This window comes from Mustelus asterias, chromosome 7 (genome assembly GCF_964213995.1).
Source record: "Mustelus asterias chromosome 7, sMusAst1.hap1.1, whole genome shotgun sequence".
Lineage (NCBI taxonomy): Eukaryota > Metazoa > Chordata > Chondrichthyes > Carcharhiniformes > Triakidae > Mustelus > Mustelus asterias.
Window position 1 is genome coordinate 96,121,026 of NC_135807.1, and position 20,183 is coordinate 96,141,208.

The window sequence follows — 20,183 nt, forward strand, 5'->3', positions numbered from 1 at the left end:
CAGCAGGGATGTACAGAGACTCAGGACCGAGAGGGGTTCCGGGGCCCTACAAGGGGCAATAGAACCCAAAGGGTTGAAATGGCGAGGGAGAAGCTACTTGAATTTAAAAAGGTTGAAGCCTGGCCAAGAGAAGTAAAGGGGTCAGATAGGACGCGAAGGAGTGAAAAGGGCCAGCCAGGCAGGCACTGATCCTGGCTAATGATTGAGATTGTCCACAAGCTCTCATCATGAAGGAAATCTTTCCCTAATCATCCGAACAAGCTGAAAAGTGTAGCAATTGGGAGAGTGATAGGGAGCTGAGAACCCATGGCTGAGAAACTCAGGGACCCCTTCTCAGGCCAGAAAGGAGAGTTCTGAGAAAAGGAATAAAGCCCAGAATCCCATGTTTCTGGTGTCATGAGGCAGGAAACCTTTGTGCTTATTGCTAGAAGTTGAGGAGAAAGCCCATAGGATTTATTGAGGCATATAGACTCTACATTAATACAGAGAATCAGGCACAGAGCATAGCACAGTAGGCTATGGCTCTGACCGCAGCAGCAAGGCCCTGTTCTCATACCCTTGTCAGTGCAGGTGAGTTTCATAAAGTCCCTCAGAGTTAAAGATTTTGGGTGAAAGGGTAAGGTGTCCCATTTTCCCAGAGCAAGGCACGGAAGCCCCTAGTCATTCTGAGGGATATTATAGAATCATAGAATTTCTACAGTGCAGAAGGAGGCCGTTCGGCCCATCAAACGTGCACCAACAACAATCCCACCTAGGCTCTATCCCCATAACTCCACGTATTTACCTTGCTAACCACCCCCTCCCTCTTCGCCTCCCCCTCCCCCTTCGCCTCCCCCTCCCCCCCACTCCCCTCCCTCCCACTCCCCTCCCTCCTCCCCCCTCGCCCTCCTCCCCCCTCGCCCTCCTCCCCCCTCGCCCTCCTCCCCCCTCGCCCTCCTCCCCCCTCGCCCTCCTCCCCCCTCGCCCTCCTCCCCCCTCGCCCTCCTCCCCCCTCGCCCTCCTCCCCCCTCGCCCTCCTCCCCCCTCGCCCTCCTCCCCCCTCGCCCTCCTCCCCCCTCGCCCTCCTCCCCCCTCGCCCTCCTCCCCCCTCGCCCTCCTCCCCCCTCGCCCCCCTCGCCCTCCTCCCCCCTCGCCCTCCTCCCCCCTCGCCCTCCTCCCCCCTCGCCCTCCTCCCCCCTCGCCCTCCTCCCCCCTCGCCCTCCTCCCCCCTCGCCCTCCTCCCCCCTCGCCCTCCTCCCCCCTCGCCCTCCTCCCCCCTCGCCCTCCTCCCCCCTCGCCCTCCTCCCCCCTCGCCCTCCTCCCCCCTCGCCCTCCTCCCCCCTCGCCCTCCTCCCCCTCGCCCTCCTCCCCCCTCGCCCTCCTCCCCCCTCGCCCTCCTCCCCCCTCGCCCTCCTCCCCCCTCGCCCTCCTCCCCCTCGCCCTCCTCCCCCCTCGCCCTCCTCCCCCCTCGCCCTCCTCCCCCCTCGCCCTCCTCCCCCCTCGCCCTCCTCCCCCCTCGCCCTCCTCCCCCCTCGCCCTCCTCCCCCCTCGCCCTCCTCCCCCCTCGCCCTCCTCCCCCCTCGCCCTCCTCCCCCCTCGCCCTCCTCCCCCCTCGCCCTCCTCCCCCCTCGCCCTCCTCCCCCCTCGCCCTCCTCCCCCCTCGCCCTCCTCCCCCCTCGCCCTCCTCCCCCCTCGCCCTCCTCCCCCCTCGCCCTCCTCCCCCCTCGCCCTCCTCCCCCCTCGCCCTCCTCCCCCCTCGCCCTCCTCCCCCCTCGCCCTCCTCCCCCCTCGCCCTCCTCCCCCCTCGCCCTCCTCCCCCCTCGCCCTCCTCCCCCCTCGCCCTCCTCCCCCCTCGCCCTCCTCCCCCCTCGCCCTCCTCCCCCCTCGCCCTCCTCCCCCCTCGCCCTCCTCCCCCCTCGCCCTCCTCCCCCCTCGCCCTCCTCCCCCCTCGCCCTCCTCCCCCCTCGCCCTCCTCCCCCCTCGCCCTCCTCCCCCCTCGCCCTCCTCCCCCCTCGCCCTCCTCCCCCCTCGCCCTCCTCCCCCCTCGCCCTCCTCCCCCCTCGCCCTCCTCCCCCCTCGCCCTCCTCCCCCCTCGCCCTCCTCCCCCCTCGCCCTCCTCCCCCCTCGCCCTCCTCCCCCTCGCCCTCCTCCCCCCTCGCCCTCCCCCCCCCTCGCCCTCCCCCCCCCTCGCCCTCCTCCCCCCTCGCCCTCCTCCCCCTCGCCCTCCTCCCCCCTCGCCCTCCTCCCCCCTCGCCCTCCTCCCCCCTCGCCCTCCTCCCCCCTCGCCCTCCTCCCCCCTCGCCCTCCTCCCCCCTCGCCCTCCTCCCCCCTCGCCCTCCTCCCCCCTCGCCCTCCTCCCCCTCGCCCTCCTCCCCCCTCGCCCTCCTCCCCCCTCGCCCTCCTCCCCCCTCGCCCTCCTCCCCCCTCGCCCTCCTCCCCCCTCGCCCTCCTCCCCCCTCGCCCTCCTCCCCCCTCGCCCTCCTCCCCCCTCGCCCTCCTCCCCCCTCGCCCTCCTCCCCCCTCGCCCTCCTCCCCCCTCGCCCTCCTCCCCCCTCGCCCTCCTCCCCCCTCGCCCTCCTCCCCCCTCGCCCTCCTCCCCCCTCGCCCTCCTCCCCCCTCGCCCTCCTCCCCCCTCGCCCTCCTCCCCCCTCGCCCTCCTCCCCCCTCGCCCTCCTCCCCCCTCGCCCTCCTCCCCCCTCGCCCTCCTCCCCCCTCGCCTCCTCCCCCCTGCCCCTCTCTCCCCCCCCCCCCCCCTCTCTCCCCCCTCCCCCCCCTCCCCCTCCCCCTGAACCCAGCTTCTAGTTGTTCCAGGTCCCTGGCGCTGTGAGGCAGCAGTGTTAACCACTGGGCCATCATGCTGTCCTTATTGGGACAAACTATATTTCGGAGGGGCAACGTGACCTTTCCCTCAGAATGCAGGCCAAAGTGCTTGTAAAGGATGTCCAAGGAAGAGTATATGTCCATACATTTATAAAGGGTGCAACTGGCATGCAGCTTTATATTTGGACCTGTGACCATGGGAACTGTGCCTTGTTACCTGTAGACAGGGCTGACCTCAGCAATGACCTGGTGGGATCCAAGATGGCAGCATCCCTAGTAGTGTTGGAGAAGACAAGACGGATGAAGTTAGGGAGACAGAGCAGCTGTAGGAGAAAGTCCCTGACATTTTTCATGACTGCGTAGTAACCCAGTCTATGGCCAAATAAGCCCATCAGAGGAGGCCAAACAGGCATTGTTTGGCAGATGACCCTGCCGTCAGGTGATCCAAAATGTTTTTGGAAATTTAGGAGAACCTAAGGGTGGAATGAGTATGTGTTCCTTGGTTGTGGCTCAGCAATCTGATGCAGTGTTTAAAAAGCTAGCACAGACTGCCCAAACCCAAGTTGAAGCAAAGTGAATCAGAGTGCTATTATTTTTTAAAATAAGGTACTGATGAGGAAGTGGAGACCTCCTTATAGACATGCAGATGAAGAGCGGGTAGTGGGATGTTGAGATTCCAAGGGGAAATGTTGAGGCTTGCCCACAAAATCCTGAAAGCTGAACATAGAATCATAGAATCCTACGGTGCAGACCCATTCGGCCCATTGAGTCTGCACCGACCACAATACCACCCAGGCCCTATCCCCATAACCTCATGCATTTACCCTAGCTATTCCCCTGACACTAAGGGGCAATTTAGCATGGCCAATCCACCTAACCCACACATCTCTGGACTGTGGGAGGAAACCGGAGCACCTGGAGGAAACCCACACAGACACGGGGAGAATGTGCAAACTCCACACAGACAGTGACCCAAGCTGGGAATTATGCTGGTATACCTGCTTCATCCTCTTGGAGGAAGACAGCCCCTACCATGAGGTTGTTGGCATTGATGGCTACTTCAAATGCTTCATTGTACTCTGGAGCTGGTAATACTGGAATGTTTGATAGCGTGACTTTCAGCCTCTAAAGCTGTATGGGATTTCTTTGTTTACACCACCTTCATACTTTTCTGTAATAGGTCTGTTGGTGGGCCAACGCAAATACTGAAGTTAACGACAAACCTGTGGTAGGAAATTCTTCCTGTTTTGTTGTGGGGATATGAAAGTTTGTTACTGTCTGTACCTTCACAGCTCTGGGCTGTCTTTGCCCCACCAAGCCCTAAGTAGGCCAGCTGAGCCTTTATAAACTTGCTTTTTCCAAGATTCACCACTAGGTCAGCTGACTATAACCTTTGGAAGAGACCTTCCAGTTGTTCTCTGGGCCTTTCCCAGGAATTTGGAAGGTGGTTGAATGTGGAATTAAAAACCAAAACCGATGAACATTCATTGTGAAAAGAGCAATGAAATTCTTGAACTTCAATGCAATCTGAAGAACAGAAAAGAACAGCTGTACGGTATAGAAGAGCAGAACCAGATAAGAACAAATTTGAAAAAGCAGATTAAGGATCAACCATGGAGGAAAGATTCCGAAATGAACAGGAGGATGCCCCTGGGAAGTTGTTAAACTTGTATAAGGGTTCCGCAGTTGACTGAAACAAAGTTAACCGAAGTCACCAGAGCAGTTGCTGAGCTGAATGAAAAGATTAATAAAATAGGAACAAAATTGGAAAATAAGAGTACACAAATGTTTGGAAGAAATTGTAAAAAAAGTGATAAGTTCAATTTTTCAAGCATCTGCAAGAAAGATATGAACATGTGCAAGGTGCTGTGGCGCATCTCTTGAATAAAATAGAAAACGACTTATTGAAGAAACGTCCTCCGATGTAGATTTATTCACCTGGTTGGATCAAAACAATGAAATAACAAAATCTGGAAGAAGTCAGGCAAAGAATATAGCTTGGAAGGCAGTTGTGAATCGGACATTCATGCTTTCCTCAGCAAAGCTGGACCCACTGAAGGCCTGTTTCCATCAATAGGGGAGAAGAATGAGAAAAAACACGTTGCTTTTCTCTATTGGAAACCTGTGCAAAATTCATTTGTATCATATAGCGTGACTAATGTGCATCCATACATGGAGAGGAAGACTACTATAGTATTAGTTTGCAGTTGCACCAGATAGGTTGAAAAATCCATGGTACAGAATAGAAATACAAGTTGGCTGTGGTGAAGGTGTTTCTGAAGAAAACTTTATCGCATCCTCAGTACTTTTGATCAGCCATAAAAAGATTACAGGGGAAATACATATAATTTTTGCTGTTGAGATTAAAGAAAGGGTGTAAGCGAAAAGGCAGGTTCTGTGTTATAGTTCTGATAAATCCTGTCAATCGTTCTTGTTAAATGTACTAACTTTTGTTTTGGTTAAGCCTTTGTGCCATTATAGCATAACGTATGTAATTCGAAACAAAACAAAGTTTATCTGTACAGTTTATGATGAGATATTTGTTACAAGTTTATGATGAATAATTGTAAAGAAATTGTAATGCCATTATGAAGAAACCTTCATCATGGTGAGGCTCTCTTTCTGCCAAGGGGGTTGTTGTTATGAGATCCAATTTACCTGTTCATGAAACATAACAGAAACAAGTCCCAGCAGCCTCGGGCGTTCCGTGTACATGCGGGTCAGGAGCGGTGGTGCATGCGCAGTCCGGCATTTTTGTAATTCTTCAGGCTAAGCACTGACCCATTGTGCCTGCACAATAAGGTACAGCAGGTAATAAGGAAGGCAAATGGAATCTTGACATTTATTGCTGAAGGAATAGAATACAGAAGATGCTACAAGGCTTTTGTACGACTGTACTTAGTAGATTGTGTAGTTTTGAATCCCTGCTTGAGGAGGGATGTAGTTGTATTGAAGGCAGTTCAGAGAAGGTTCACTAGATTGATTCCAGAGATGAGAGATTTGTCTTGAGAGAAAGATCAGGCAGTTTAGGCCTATACTCCCTGGATTCTAGAAGAATGTGACATCTAATTGAGGTGTAAAAGATGATGAGGGGGATTGACAAAGTAGAGGATGTTTCCTCTTGTAGGCAATCTAGAACTAGAGGTATAGTTTTAGGATAAGAGGTGGCAGATTTAAAACGGATGAGGAGAAGTTTCTTCTCTCAAAGGGCCGTGAGTCTGTGGAATTCACTACCCCAAAGTGTGGTGCATGCTGGGACTTTTGAGTAAATTTAAGGAAGAGGTGGACAGAGCTTTAATTAGTATGGGTTTGAAGGGTCATGGAGAACGGGCAGGAAAGTGGAGTTGAGGTCAAGATGAGATCAATGATCATATTAAATGGTGGAGCAGGCTCGAGGGACTAAACTGCCTACTCTTCCTAGTTCTTATGATTTTTGTGAATAAGGAAAATCACGGTTATGTAACCAGGGCTGAGACACCATAATCTGAAAGAGTCTCAAGGAAGGACCAAGGAGAAACTCCTGTTAAGAAGAAAGAGGAGCAGGGTGAAAGGTTACAAGCACAAAAAGGGCTGCGGTTGGCAGGAGAAGGCTCAGGAGAAGGTTGATGACTCTGCTACAGGCCACACTGGGGCAAAGGTAACCCATTGGAACAGGAATCCAGGGAACAGAGTCTCAGGAGATTAGATTGAAAGCCTATGAAGTGGGCTGCCATCCAAGCTGGAGCAACTTGTGGAGAAAATTCCAAATCTAGATAGAATCATAGAAACCCTACAGTGCAGAAAGAGGCCATTCGGCCCATCGAGTCTGCACCGACCACAATCCCACCCAGGCCCTACCCCCATATCCCTCTAACCTACGCATCTCAGGACCCTAAGGGGCAATTTTTAGCATGGCCAATCAACCTAACCCGCACATCTTTGGACTGGATCTTTGAAGGTTAAGACTAGAACTCCTCATGAGAGAGACAGAGTTTCAACAAGATTGACTTGGTATTTACTGACATCTGGATGGGCTGTTGAGAAATCTATAAATCTATCAGGATTGCATCTGCCATTTATTGTGCAGTGTGATGTATTCAACCACAGTTTGTCTGTTAATTCATATGTGCCTCGTCTTGGCCCTCCATGTTAGAGTACAGGATCGATATTGTAAATAGTTTTATATTTCTGACCTTGTAAAGTTTCTTTTCGTTCAAAAGCTGTGGAAATTTGAATGTTGTAAAGTGAAAGGTGGGTAAATGTACCCTGACTAATCTTGACCAGTTTGCAGTAACCCTTTTTGACTCGAGTGCGTTACGCAGTGAGATAGATAAAGGAGACGGGAGTCAGGTGATGGTCCAACGTAACCTTATTGAACATTTTATCAAGGAAAAACAATATTTATCAGGCTCTTCTATTGTACTTTAATTAAACACTATCAATCTATTCCCAGGACTCTTCAGTAAACGTTCCTAAATCTCTAAGTAAGCAGTCTCAAATCTTACACTAGCTATCTACTTCTGACATGCGCTTCCGAGGATTTACTACACCCTATCCACAGGTCCCTGTCGCTGTATTTGAACTTTTTGCAGAGTCCGGCTTCCACATTTTAGAGTTTTTATCCATGCTCATGAAAAAATGCCAATATTCCTGTGATAATCTGAGGTCATGGGGCACCTGACCACTTGAGGCTTTATTCTCTTTGTTCACTTTAACCAAATAGTTATTGGACCCTAATTGGATTGAACAAGAGCCGGTCCCGGATTATAACACCATTCACCAAAAACATAATTGGACCAGCCATATAAATACTTTGACTACAAGAGCAGGACAGATGCTGGGAATTCTGCAGTGAGTGACTCATCCTGTTCACCATCTACAAAGCACAAGTCAGGAGTACGATGGAATACACTCCATTTGCCTGAATGAGTGCAGCTCCAGCACCGTTCAAGAAGCTTAACACCATCTAATACAAAGCATCCTGCTTGATCAGCATTCATCTACATCTCTAAACATTCATTCTCTCCATCATTGGTGCACAATAGCAGCAGTGTATACTATCTACAAGGTGCACTGCAGAAATTCGCTAAGCCTCCTTCAACAGCAATTTCCAAACCCGTGGCCTTTACTGCCTAGAAATGCAAGGGCAACAGGCATATTATTGGAATACCATCACCTGAAAATCCCCCTCCAAGCCACACGATATCGAGGCTCCCTCGTTGTCACTGGGTCAAAATCCTGAAGTCTCCTCTTAACAGTACTATGGATGGACTTTGAACACCTGGACTGCAGCAGTTAATGAAGTTGCTTCACCACCATCTTCGCAAAGGCAATTACCTGCAACAGATGCAGCCTTACTAGCAACACTTGTATCCCATGAGAGAACAGAAACTAGCTGAGAATTAGGTGGAGGTGATAAGAAAGATGACATTCTGCTTTGTGAGACTTGGAACCATAGAAAAGTTCTGGCTCAGAATTCAGCCCATTGTGTCTGCACCAGCCAAAAAAGAAAATAAAAGGAACCAGCTGCTTATTTTAATCCCACTTCCAGCACCTGGTCTGTTGCCTTGCAGCTTAAAGCATTACAGCTGCAGCAAATCCAAGTACCTTTTAACAGTTGTGTTTCCGCCTCAACCACCAACTTAGGCAGTGAAAATCTTTCCTCATAGCTGCAGTTTTCAAGCCCAGGCAACATTCTTGTAAATCTCCTTTCTGCACTCTCTCCAGAGCAATTATGTCCTTCCTGTAATATGATGACCAGAACTGTGTACACAATTCCAGCTTTGGCCTGACCAGTGTTTTATTCCAGCATTACATTCTTGCTTTTGTATTCAATACTTCATCCAATAAGGGAAAAGCATTCCATTTGCCTTTTTAACCACTTTATCCACGTGTCCTGCTACCTTCAGGGACCTGTGGACATGCACTCCAAGATTTCCCACTTCTATCTCTCTTGAGTATCTCCCCATTTATATTCCTGTGCTTTGTTTGCCCTCCCCGAATGCAGTACTGCACATTTTCCAGATTGAATTCCATTTGCCAGCTTTCTGCCCATGCATCCAAACCATTTGTATAATTCTAGAAATAATAGCTGTTCTCTTCACCGTAAAATACACAGCCAATTTTTTGGCAGATTTCCCATTCACCCCTCTCGCATTTAAATCCAAATAATTAATATATACAACAAACAGCAAAGGCTCCAACACTAAGCCCTGTGGAATGCCGCTAGAAATGGCTTTCCATTTGCAAACAAATCCATTGACTATACCATTTATTTCCTGTCACTATTTTGGATCCAATTTGGCATTTTCCTATAGGCCATGGGATCTCATTTGGAAAGTTGCCAAGTACTAATAATCTTAGTAATAGCACTCGGGGTTATGTCAACAAGCAACTATTGAAACTTCTAGAACACATTTGATTTTCAACACACTCGGACATTCTGGCTGGAATTTTACTGTCTTGCCCACCAAGTCAATCAAAGAGGGAGCATGGGAAGGTCCGTTGACCTCAGGCAGGATTTTATGGTTACCAGATGAGCGAGCCCATAAAATCCTGCCCTTAGTGTTTAAAGAGCTGGCCATTTAAATAACTTGACAGTTCTTCAGGCCTTATTCACCCTTCAAGACCATTTGCAACCTTTCTGAAGATCCATAACTCCCACAATGTGGGATAAGGCCCTCACTCCAATGAAGATGTGGCCTGTTTGAACTCCGCGCTGAGTTCATATAGTCCTGCTGAACCCTCACGTGGGAGTTATGCCATGCCCCTTTTCCCCTACTGACAAAATGGGATCTGTCAGAAATAGGGGTGCGTATTTCGAATCCAGGTCCTACCCGCTGTTTTTTTAAATTTTTGGAGCCTCCTCCACTCTCTGAAAATCCACCTAGTGTGTCAGCCTACAAATAATTTAGTGAAAGCTTGTGGGATCCAAAATAAAATAAACTGGGATTGCTCAGCTGTGTAATATGCAGTTATTAATCAATTCTAAGTGAACATGTGTGATTAGATAGTCTTGCTATAAAAAATTGAAAATGCTGGGAATATGCAGCAGGTTTGGCAGTATCTGTGGAAAGTTGATGTGACTTCAGAACTTGAGGCAGGTTGAAATATGATCAATTTTATACCATTGGAAAGGAGAACGGGGAGGAAGAATAAAATGAAAGATTTGGGATAGGGTAATAATGTCATGGAACAAAATGAAGGACAATAGTTATAGTAAAGAAACAATACATTTGCCCAGGATGAGCATGAATAGTAGAATAATGAGCAACCCTTTCCAAAAGCAAAATAATGAAAAACTGGATTCAAACTCGCACATGGGAAAAAATGGGACACAGAGTTCATGGTTTGACATTGCTTGAACCCAGAACGCTGTAAAGTGCCTAATTGAAAAATGAGGTGCTATTCCTTGAGCTTGAGTTGAACTACACTGGAACACTCGGGCAGGTTAAGAACAGAAAGGCGAACATGAGAGCACCTGAAATCCAGCTGTTTGTAATTTAAAGTTCTGAGAAATTGCAATTGGAATGCTGAATCCTTCAGTAATTGGGTACTGTGGCTTTTGCACATGCCCTCACCTGCATTCTTCCAATTGTTAGAACTGATTACTACAGTTAAAAAGTCAGTGTAAAATCGCAATAGTAATTTTGCATAATATCGCTGAGCAGTACAGTAATTCCAGACTATCTAATGCTTGCTTTCCAACAACAAAATTGTGCCACACAATTGTGAATGTTCATTCTTGATTTTTCCTTTCCTTTCCAGTCAGCTTTCAGCTAGAAAGCTGACCTGTACATTAATTCCAGGCCAAGATTGCCAAGCTTTTGTTCGAATGGGACGAACCTGTATTCACAAGAAGAGGGGCATCCCTCTGGTTTCTGTTTTAATAAGTGATAGACTTGTCAATTAAATGGACAACTGTAGGTTATGAGCAGTGGAGTTCTGGATGAGCTGAAATATAAAGAGGGTGGTGAATGGGAAGTTATCCAGGAGAGCAAACAAATTGTTACATCTAGAGCTGATGAGGTCATGGATTTGCAGAAGCAGATTTGCTCACGTAGGTGTTATGACAGGCAGTGGTACAGAGGCCAAAGTACACTATCTTTGTGATGAAAATTACATGGGGTCAGAAACTCAGTTTTGAGCTGAGATACGGGGTCAGATTAATTATGTTGTAGACATAACAGATGAGCAAACTCACGTACTGGTGGATGCAGGCTTCAGCTAAGAAGAGGCAATGTGCACAATTTAGATTTGAGAGAGTTTGGTAACTATGTGGCCATGCTTTGGGAAGTAGCAGAAGCAAGTTCATGTGGATTATGTTGTGGGAAAATGGGAGAATTATTTGAAACATGTTTGATTCGGAGGTTTCATTTTGGCAAATTTGTATCAAGCAACATGCATCAAAAGGAGTTGTATGGAGATGAGGTGCAGATCAGCCTGTATGTGGCTCCAAACCCACAGCAATGTGGTTGACAACTGCCCCCTCAAATGGCTGAGTAAGCCACTCAGCTCAAGGGCAATTAAGGATGGGCAATAAATGTTGCCTTTGCCAGTGATGTCCGCATCCCATAAGAATTTTTAAAAAGTAGACCGGATTCCAAGCAACTATTTGTGAAACAGCCCATACAGAACCCTAGTCAAGATCCAGTTCCTTAACCCTTGCTCTTTGTTTTCCTACATATTGATTGCAGTTAGCTCTAACACTTCACTCGAGGAACTTCTCTAAAGCACTATTGAAACGTAAAACTTATCTTCTCTTTCATATTGATGTAGATGCGCGTCTGCTCTTTGAAATTTTCTTTCTTTTAAGAAAACTATTAAAACTGCCTGCAAGCTGTGACGGAATGAAGTGGATTATTACATTAATTTTGTTTCTTTTTATGTTTCAGCCCCAAAAGGTGAGCCAATCGACTACAGTGTGGAGACATTAATCATTTTTGTAGTTAGTCCAGTGATAGTGCTGATTGTTTTGTCTGTCGTTGCTGTTCTGATTTGCCGCAAAATTCACCAGAACAGGATGCAGCGGTTACATACACATGACACTGAGAATGGAGCAATTGATGGCCTTATAGCTTCCAACGTGGGAGACAGTACGCTTGCGGTAATCAATTTTTTGTGTTTAAATTCTTTGAAGCAAATGGAAATTGTTTAAATGCGAGGAGTGTATAGGCTGCAGCTGCATAGGAGGATGCTGTTAAGTGTAAAAGTATATAATTAGTTCACTAAACTAAGCATAGAACAAAGTTTGTTTTTATAACATTTGGTGTGGAAAATATGGATGGGATAGCAAATGCTTTCAAAATAAGTTTCAAAGACCATAAGATTAATTTCCTTTCTTGCAAATGAAATCCTTAAGTTTAATTGTGCTCATCGGCATATAAATAGTGTAAGGGTGGTAAGAGGAGGAGTTTGGCCGATTAGGGACCAAGAAGGGGATTCGCGCAGGGGGACATGCCTGAGGTACTAAATAAATACTTGCATCTGTCTTGCCGAGAAAGAAAATGAGATGCTCAGGTCATGCTGAAAGTAAAGGTAAAGTTGCCATAGTCCCTGGTGGCCATAGGCTGCTCTCCCCTTTTGAGGGGGGAGAGCTGACTGGTGATGATTTCATCTGAGGATCATCACACCTCGGGCAAGGGGCAAGGTTGAGAAGGCAGGGTCTTCATGAATAACCTCAGCCAGTACGGGAATTGAACCCAGGGTTGGCGTCACTCTGCATCACGAACCAGCCGTAGAGCCAACTGAGCTAACTTGTTTAAAAATGATGTAAAAATTAGCCCAGCAACTATGGGTCAGTCGAGGAAGCTTTTGGAAGTGATCATTCGGGGCAAATGAATGTCACTTGAACAAATGCTGGTTAGTTAAGGAAAACCAGCATAAAGGTTTAACTGAGTTGCTTGAATTGTTTGATGCAGTAACAGAGAGGGTTGATGAAGGTAATGAAGTTGAATGGTTCGAAAAGGCATTTGATAATGTCACACAATAAACTTGAGTAAAGTTAGAGCTCATAGAATAATAAAAGGGACAATAATAACATGGATACAAAATTGGCTGAGTGACAGGAATAAAGGGTAGTGATGAACAATGTCTTTTGGACTGGAGGAAGGTTTATAGTGGAGTTTCACAGGGATTGGTGTTAGGGCCCCTGATCTTCCTGATGTATATTAATGACCAAGACCTTGACGTACAAGGCAGAAATTCAAAATTTATAGGTTGTACAAAGCTTGGACTCTTATGGAGGGTAGTGTAGAACTTCAAAAAGACATAGGTTGGTGGAATGGGTGGATAAGTAGCAGAAGAAATCTAATGCAAAGAAGTGTGAACTTATTCATTCTGGTAAGAAGATTGCAGAAAGACGATATAAAATATAGGGTACAAATCTAAAGCAGACCCTGGAACAGAGGGACCTGGTATATATATGCATAAATCATTGAAGATGGCAGGACAGGTTGAGAAAATGGTTAATAAAGGATAATAACGCCTGGGTTTTATTAATAGGCATGATGTGGAGATGCCGGCGTTGAACTGGGGTAAACACAGTAAGAAGTTTAACAACACCAGGTTAAAGTCCAACAGGTTTATTTGGTAGCAAAAGCCACACAAGCTTTCGGAGCTCTAAGCCCCTTCTTCAGGTGAGTGGGAATTCTGTTCACAAACGGAGCATATAAAGACACAGACTCAATTTACATCATGTAAATTGAGTCTGTGTCTTTATATGCTCTGTTTGTGAACAGAATTCCCACTCACCTGAAGAAGGGGCTTAGAGCTCCGAAAGCTTGTGTGGCTTTTGCTACCAAATAAACCTGTTGGACTTTAACCTGGTGTTGTTAAACTTCTTTCTTTTATTAATAGGAGCATAGAGTACAAAAACAAGGAAGTTCTGTTAAACCTGTATAAAACACTGGGTTTGCCCATCCTGCAACTGGAGTATTGCATCCAGTTCGGCATTAGAGACGATGCAGAAAACACTCACAAGAATGATTCCAGGCATGAGGAACTTGGAGAAATTACATAGAAGGTTACATAGAAAGATTGGAGAAGTCGAGTCAGTTTTCTTTGGGGTAGAGAAGGTTGAAAAGAGGTTTTGTAGAGGCACTCAGGATTATGAGGGTCCAAACAGAATAGATAGGGAGAAATGTTCCCATTGGTGAAAGAATCGCGAACCAGAGGACACATCTTTAAGTAATTGGCAGAAGAAGAGATAGCAACGTGAGGAAAAACTTCACATTGCGAGTGATCAGAATCTGGAATGCACTGCCTGAGAGTGTGGGGGAAGCAGGGTCAATCGAAGCTTTCAAAGGGGAATTGGTTCTGCAGGGCTACAGGGAAAAGGCAGGGGTGTAACACTAGGTGAATTGCTCCTTCAGAGGGCCTGCACTGACATGATGGAGTGAATGACCTCCTCTGCTTTAACCATTCTTTGATTCTGTGAAGTATTAGATTTGCGCTGCAAAAATTACTGGTAGCTTTATAGAACCCTCCCACAGCACACAAGTCTTAGTTCGGTACCTTTCCCCTGGTTAACTTCAATTATACACTTGGAGGACTAAAACTATCTGCACAGGCTTATGTTGTCATTCAGGCATGGTCTGGCCTACAGGCAGCTAATACCTTTGCACTATCTGCTGCTTAAATCCTGATCTCCAAAGGACAGAACCTCTTGGGGATACCTTTTAAATCCATTTCATAATATTGCTGGCCTTGACGTTCAAAGGATACACTTCCAGGAATGGTTTATTATTTTTCCACTGCCTGATTTAGCTACTGTACTCTGAAATTTCTCACATTCATCAAGTAGACTTAGTGAATTCATTTTGCTATCATTCATCGTATTTCTTGTGCAGTTAAAGTTTACAGGGAACATAGATCAGATACTGTTCTAAATATTGGCAAGCATTTTCAGCACCAGGATACAACACAAGTTCCTTTTGGATGTAATTAATCTGTCACTGAGAGCTTCATCAATGGAAAGTGATAACCAGAAGCTTTGTCACTGGGCAGCGTCAGTCCCTAAGCCTTCAAAATAATTGCCTAAGTTAATGTAATGCTAGATACCAGACTTTGACAGGACCAAAACAACCCCTTGGAAGCTAAAGCTACATATTTATTTATGTTACTGCACCCATCAGCATCTGCATTTGGTTCCAAACTGAGAAACTACGAAGTAAACCTTTAAATAAAACTTCATCCAAGGAGTCGGGAAGTGATTTCCTCCAAAAGATCAGGAGATGGATATGTCCCATTCGATATAGACTGGACCTTGCTCAAAGGCCTATGGCGATTTATTCTTTATTAAAACTGTTCACACTGAACCTTCTATGCTTTTGAATACTGGAAATGCTGTTCAGTATAGTAATGTTCAATTCCTTGTAACTGAAACTATATTGTCTATGGCAAAAAGAAAAGGCTGAACAACATTTATATCTGCTTAGTTTCTCAGATTACCTGGTATAAAAGATCATGTAGGGTCCAGTCTCTAGCATGGAACTTCAGAAAGTTCCATTACTGGTAAAGGTTCAGAATCGATTGTGCCATTGCATACTTTCAGATGCTCTCTTTTTGAATGAGAGGCTTTTCTGTCTTTGTTAGTGTCATGGCTTTGGAATCAACATTTCTGGATCTGGTTGAAGTTGTTCCTCAAAGCATAGCAATTCACCCCAGTGCTGAAACCATGCAACTTTTTCAATTCTTATAACAGTCCCTAACAGTGAGTGACCAGAGGCATGCATTCACTGACCATCAAGAACTATTGGCTAACAATTTGAAACTGCAGTAAATCCCAAAAATGCTCAAGTAAATACATTTCACTATGGAAAGCTCAATTTAAGTCTAGTGCACATTCACACAGCAGCTGTATCAACTTTCTCTACTGGAAAGTTATTTCATTACATCTTGAAGAAAATACAATGGTAAAATAGTTCAATGGACTTCTTGGCTTTAAATTCCTTACTTGACAATCACCTCTGTTGACTTTATGTCAGCCAGGATAGTCATGACCCTTGGCACTACATAGAACATAGAACAGTACAGCACAGAACAGGCCCTTCGGCCCACGATGTTGTGCCGAGCTTTATCTGAAACCAAGATCAAGCTATCCCACTCCCTATCATCCTGGTGTGCTCCATGTGCCTATCCAATAACCGCTTAAATGTTTCTAAAGAGTCTGACTCCACTATCACTGCAGGCAGTCCATTCCACACCCCAACCACTCTCTGCGTAAAGAACCTACCTCTGATATCCTTCCTGTATCTCCCACCACGAACCCTATAGTTATGCCAAACTAATGGTTGGTCACTAAGAAGTGACCAACCATTACTCTGGGTCACTAGGATTCTGCAGATCTTGAGGCCAGCTTCTGCAGCACAATAATGTCGTTTCTGTAAAAGCAAACTACTGCAGGTGCTGGAAATCTGAAATAAAAACAGAAAATGCTGAATAAACTCAGTGGGTCCAGCAGCGTCTGTGGAGAGAGAAATGTTTCAAGTCTGTTTGACTCATTTAAGCATCATATGGGCTCTAAACATTAACTGTTTCTTTCTGCACTGATGCAGCCAGACCTGCTGCGTTTATCCAGCATTTTATGTTTTAAGAAGTTTCTGTGACATATCTGTCTAGGGTTTGGTGACACTATCTCAATATAATATTAAAAATGGTATTTTTAAAACTGTTAAGTAAGTCGATTTATTTAGAAAAATTTGGATTTTTAAGATGTTTTCAAAAAATCTACAGTGCTTTGACTTCCAAGTTCTTTTATATTGTATAGTTTCTAGTTACAGATATCACTTGGCTCTCTCATCTGACTTTTCACCTAGTCAGGTGAGACAGCTAAGTGTTAAATACCTTCGTCAATAATAACTGGTATTTTAAGTTGGAATAATATAACCTGACACAAGTCTTGTAATCTGCATTAACTGGAATTTGATGAAGACCCATACATTTCACACCTTGCACACTTACCTACAGAACCGAACTCAAAGTTCCTGCAAAATTAGCTGATTACGGTGCTGAGATCAGTGGTGCCATGTAATTCCTGCTTCACATCTGGTAAGATGGAATAGGAGGATCAAGCAAGTAATACAGTCTTAAGTTTTAAGAATAAATCATATTTTTCATTCAGTGATCTCTTTTGGTGACTAAACCCTGGTGGTTAGAGCCAGCACATAGCATTCTACATTCATCTCATGCCTCAGCTGACCTACCCAATTTCTTCCCACTCTGGCTTGACGTAATTTCCCTCCAAAGACAATAGCTGTGCAAATATCAATTCAGGCCGTTCAAATGTTGACATCACCGTAAGGTGTTGTAACCATATAGTAATGACGACTGCTTCTAAATTAACAATGTTTTATGCTCTTCATTCTTAGGATTTGCTCGATCACTCTCGTACATCAGGCAGTGGGTCAGGGTTGCCATTTTTAGTACAACGCACAGTCGCCCGACAGATCACGTTGATGGAATGTGTAGGTGGGTAAAACAGGACAAAAATTGAGGCCTGTTTACTTGAAATAGGTGATTTGACCACGGCTACCAAGCAAGCAAGAACGTGGACATTTCAGTTTGTGTGTTGGAATCGACCCTTGGCCAGCTGTATTGTCCTTTTGGAGATTGTTGCTGATGTTCTTACTCATCAGCAGCCCATTTCACCAGACTGCCTTGGCAGGGTAATGCTGCCGGTCTTCACATTATGGGCATTTGACTGATGAGAGAAGCTGGCTTTGTAGCCATTAAAATGTACTCTTAAGTTGCCATTTCCAAAATGGGTTGGGGGAGCGGAAATAGCTGAAGGAGGAGGGTGGACAGCTTTTAATATAGCACAGTAACAAAATAATAAAAGAATGGAGAGCAAGACGTGTTTGGTTTATTTTACAGTAGTTCAGCTGAAAACCTACAAAACGGATAGACTCAGGTAGACAGGAATTTCCCTGAAAATAGTTTCACTTTTCATCATAAGATGACTAAATGTTTGCAGAAATGTCTGATTTTAATTTAGCATGCCATTCTTCTGGAAAACTTTTATCTGATGAGAATAAATCCAAATATATCAAATTGGAAGGTAAACTGTGTGCTCACACACAAAACAGCTTTTAACGCATTAACTATTGAAAAGCCAAATGATATAATCCAGACAGTAAAGCAAAACACCTAGCAGACAATTATTTACACTAAGGTTTCCTTGCCCGAGTGCTGATGACTTGTGGGCAGAGCAGTTAAGCAAGCAAAACTGCAGGGTTTGCTTAAAAAAAAAATAATGCTGGAACTGTAAATATTTTAACAGCCTGCTTACTAGGAAAGTCTGCAATGCACTAAAACCTAACTCTGAAAATGATTGTGCAAGCCTTTTCCCACGGAAGAGCCTGTCACAGCAACAGAGACAAGAATTGATCGTGCTTATGAAAACTACAATGGTAATATATGGTCAAAGGTAAGAGTGACACCAGATAGCCAATGCAAAATATCTGTAAAGCCAGAAGTTTTCCTGATTCCTCAAAATAATCAAGATGGTTCATCATTAAAAGACACCTAAATCTCAAAACAAATCTTTAATGGGGGTGAACGGTTAACAACGCTAAAGCACAATTTCGTGAAGCAGGGTGAAATGTTGCAGAGTAGTTCTGAACCTTGAAAGGACCTTTACATGGTAAAATACATGCAACATGTTTAGATGTGGCAACAAATTTGTGTACCATATTGTGTGCAAAAGGTCTAGGTATGGTACAATAGGTGTTAAAGATATGAGAAGATAGTTGTGCCAAATTTGGGGAAACTGCCACAATACAAGTACCTCTGACAACCAATTTGCTTGTTTCTTTTATCAATTAAAGGTTAGAGCTCCACTGCCTTGTCCATTATGCATTTGCTCTTCCATATGTAAACATGTCAATTGCCTGACTCGATATCTGCTATTCTGATTGCTCAGTTTTGTGGAATTGAGATTTATTTCCAACATAATTGAGCTCAGCTGAGAACAAGAAAAATGTGTGATAACTTGACAAGTTCACAACATTTCTATGAAAAACTGAATCTGGCTGTAATTTTTTGACTTAACATTCTCACAAATTGTTGGTTCAGACTAAGGAACTGGAAGGAGATGTGATTTCTACCCACACAAAAGCATGTTTCAGCATTACAAAATATATCCAAAATACTAAAGTTTCCTTCTTTCCATGCCTGAAACAGGAAAGGGTCGCTATGGAGAAGTCTGGAGAGGTCAGTGGCAAGGAGAAAACGTTGCAGTGAAAATCTTCTCCTCTCGTGACGAGAAATCTTGGTTTAGAGAGACTGAAATTTATAATACTGTTCTTCTTCGTCACGAGAACATATTAGGTGAGAAATTGTTTATACATGATGCTGAGTATGAATTCAATTTACTTTTCGTTATTGACTGTAAAATTTAGTAAGGCAAGTTAGGCAAACAAAACTGGAGGAGCGATGCCTGTTGCTTTAGATGGATATTCAACCTCCTGCAAGAACACCTCAGTAGCTACTTCCATTTAAAAAAAACAGAAAATGTGGTAAACACTCAGCAGGTCCAGCAGAATCTGTGAAGAGAACTGAAGGCACGTTTGCATATGTTGCAGCTGAAGTCACAATACAAGTGTCATCACCCAATGGAAACCAAAAGGTGTTACGATCACAACAACGGTGTGCTGTTAAGCAACGGTAGACCCGCACACAATGCAACAAGGTAGCATTCTGTTAGTTTAATAGTAGGCCAACTAGGACATTGTGGTTCTAAGCACAGGTTGTAGTAGAAGAAATATCCTTAAGAGACTGTAGACATTCTCCAGAATACAGTATGTAGTACAAGATATGAATGCAAACCCACCTCTTAAAAGTTTTAAGTTTTCTGGGCACAAAGCATGAAAACTTTGACTTACACCAATTGACAGCTCCCTTCCCTGCCATGCCATGAAAGAATCCCTACCTAAAAAGAAACATACCAGACAGCAGGTAAAGACATAAAAATAAGCACAAAATAACACTGCAGAAATCGTGGAAAGACCAGCAGCACGCTGTGCGCACATACTCAGAGCAATATATAAGCAACAGAGCAAATCATATCTTAAAACCTACCATTGTAAAACCAAGGAATATATATTGGACGGGAAAGCAACAATGAACCCAACACTAAATTCCACTATTTGCATCTTTCCAGTGCTAAGATACAGCCATCAATGTGGTTTCTGTTCTTTAATCGGCCATATTTCCTTAATATCGTGTGGCTTCTTTGTAATCAAATAGCCTCCGATAAACATCTATAAAACCATTTGCTGTACTTTGGAACCTGGGTGGTGTCTGAACTATGGGTCTTTGTGGGCCAATTTCCTGTGGATTTGTGGGTTTGTGGCATAACGCTGGTTCTCAATAAATAGTAATTTAATCGTGTAAATTACCTGTTT

At 45.0% G+C, this 20,183-nt stretch overlaps 1 protein-coding gene across 5 annotated transcripts in view; it reads left to right on the plus strand.

Moving 5' to 3' along the window:
- LOC144495865 (activin receptor type-1-like) overlaps positions 1 to 20,183 on the plus strand; it is a 70,474-nt gene that overhangs the window by 38,838 nt on the left and 11,453 nt on the right. For all 5 annotated transcript variants that reach the window (XM_078216528.1, XM_078216530.1, XM_078216531.1 and 2 more), the window contains 3 exons: positions 11,673 to 11,884; positions 17,148 to 17,247; positions 18,961 to 19,107. In XM_078216528.1, coding sequence (XP_078072654.1) covers positions 11,673 to 11,884; positions 17,148 to 17,247; positions 18,961 to 19,107 — 459 coding nt within the window. The remainder of the gene's footprint in view (positions 1 to 11,672; positions 11,885 to 17,147; positions 17,248 to 18,960; positions 19,108 to 20,183) is intronic.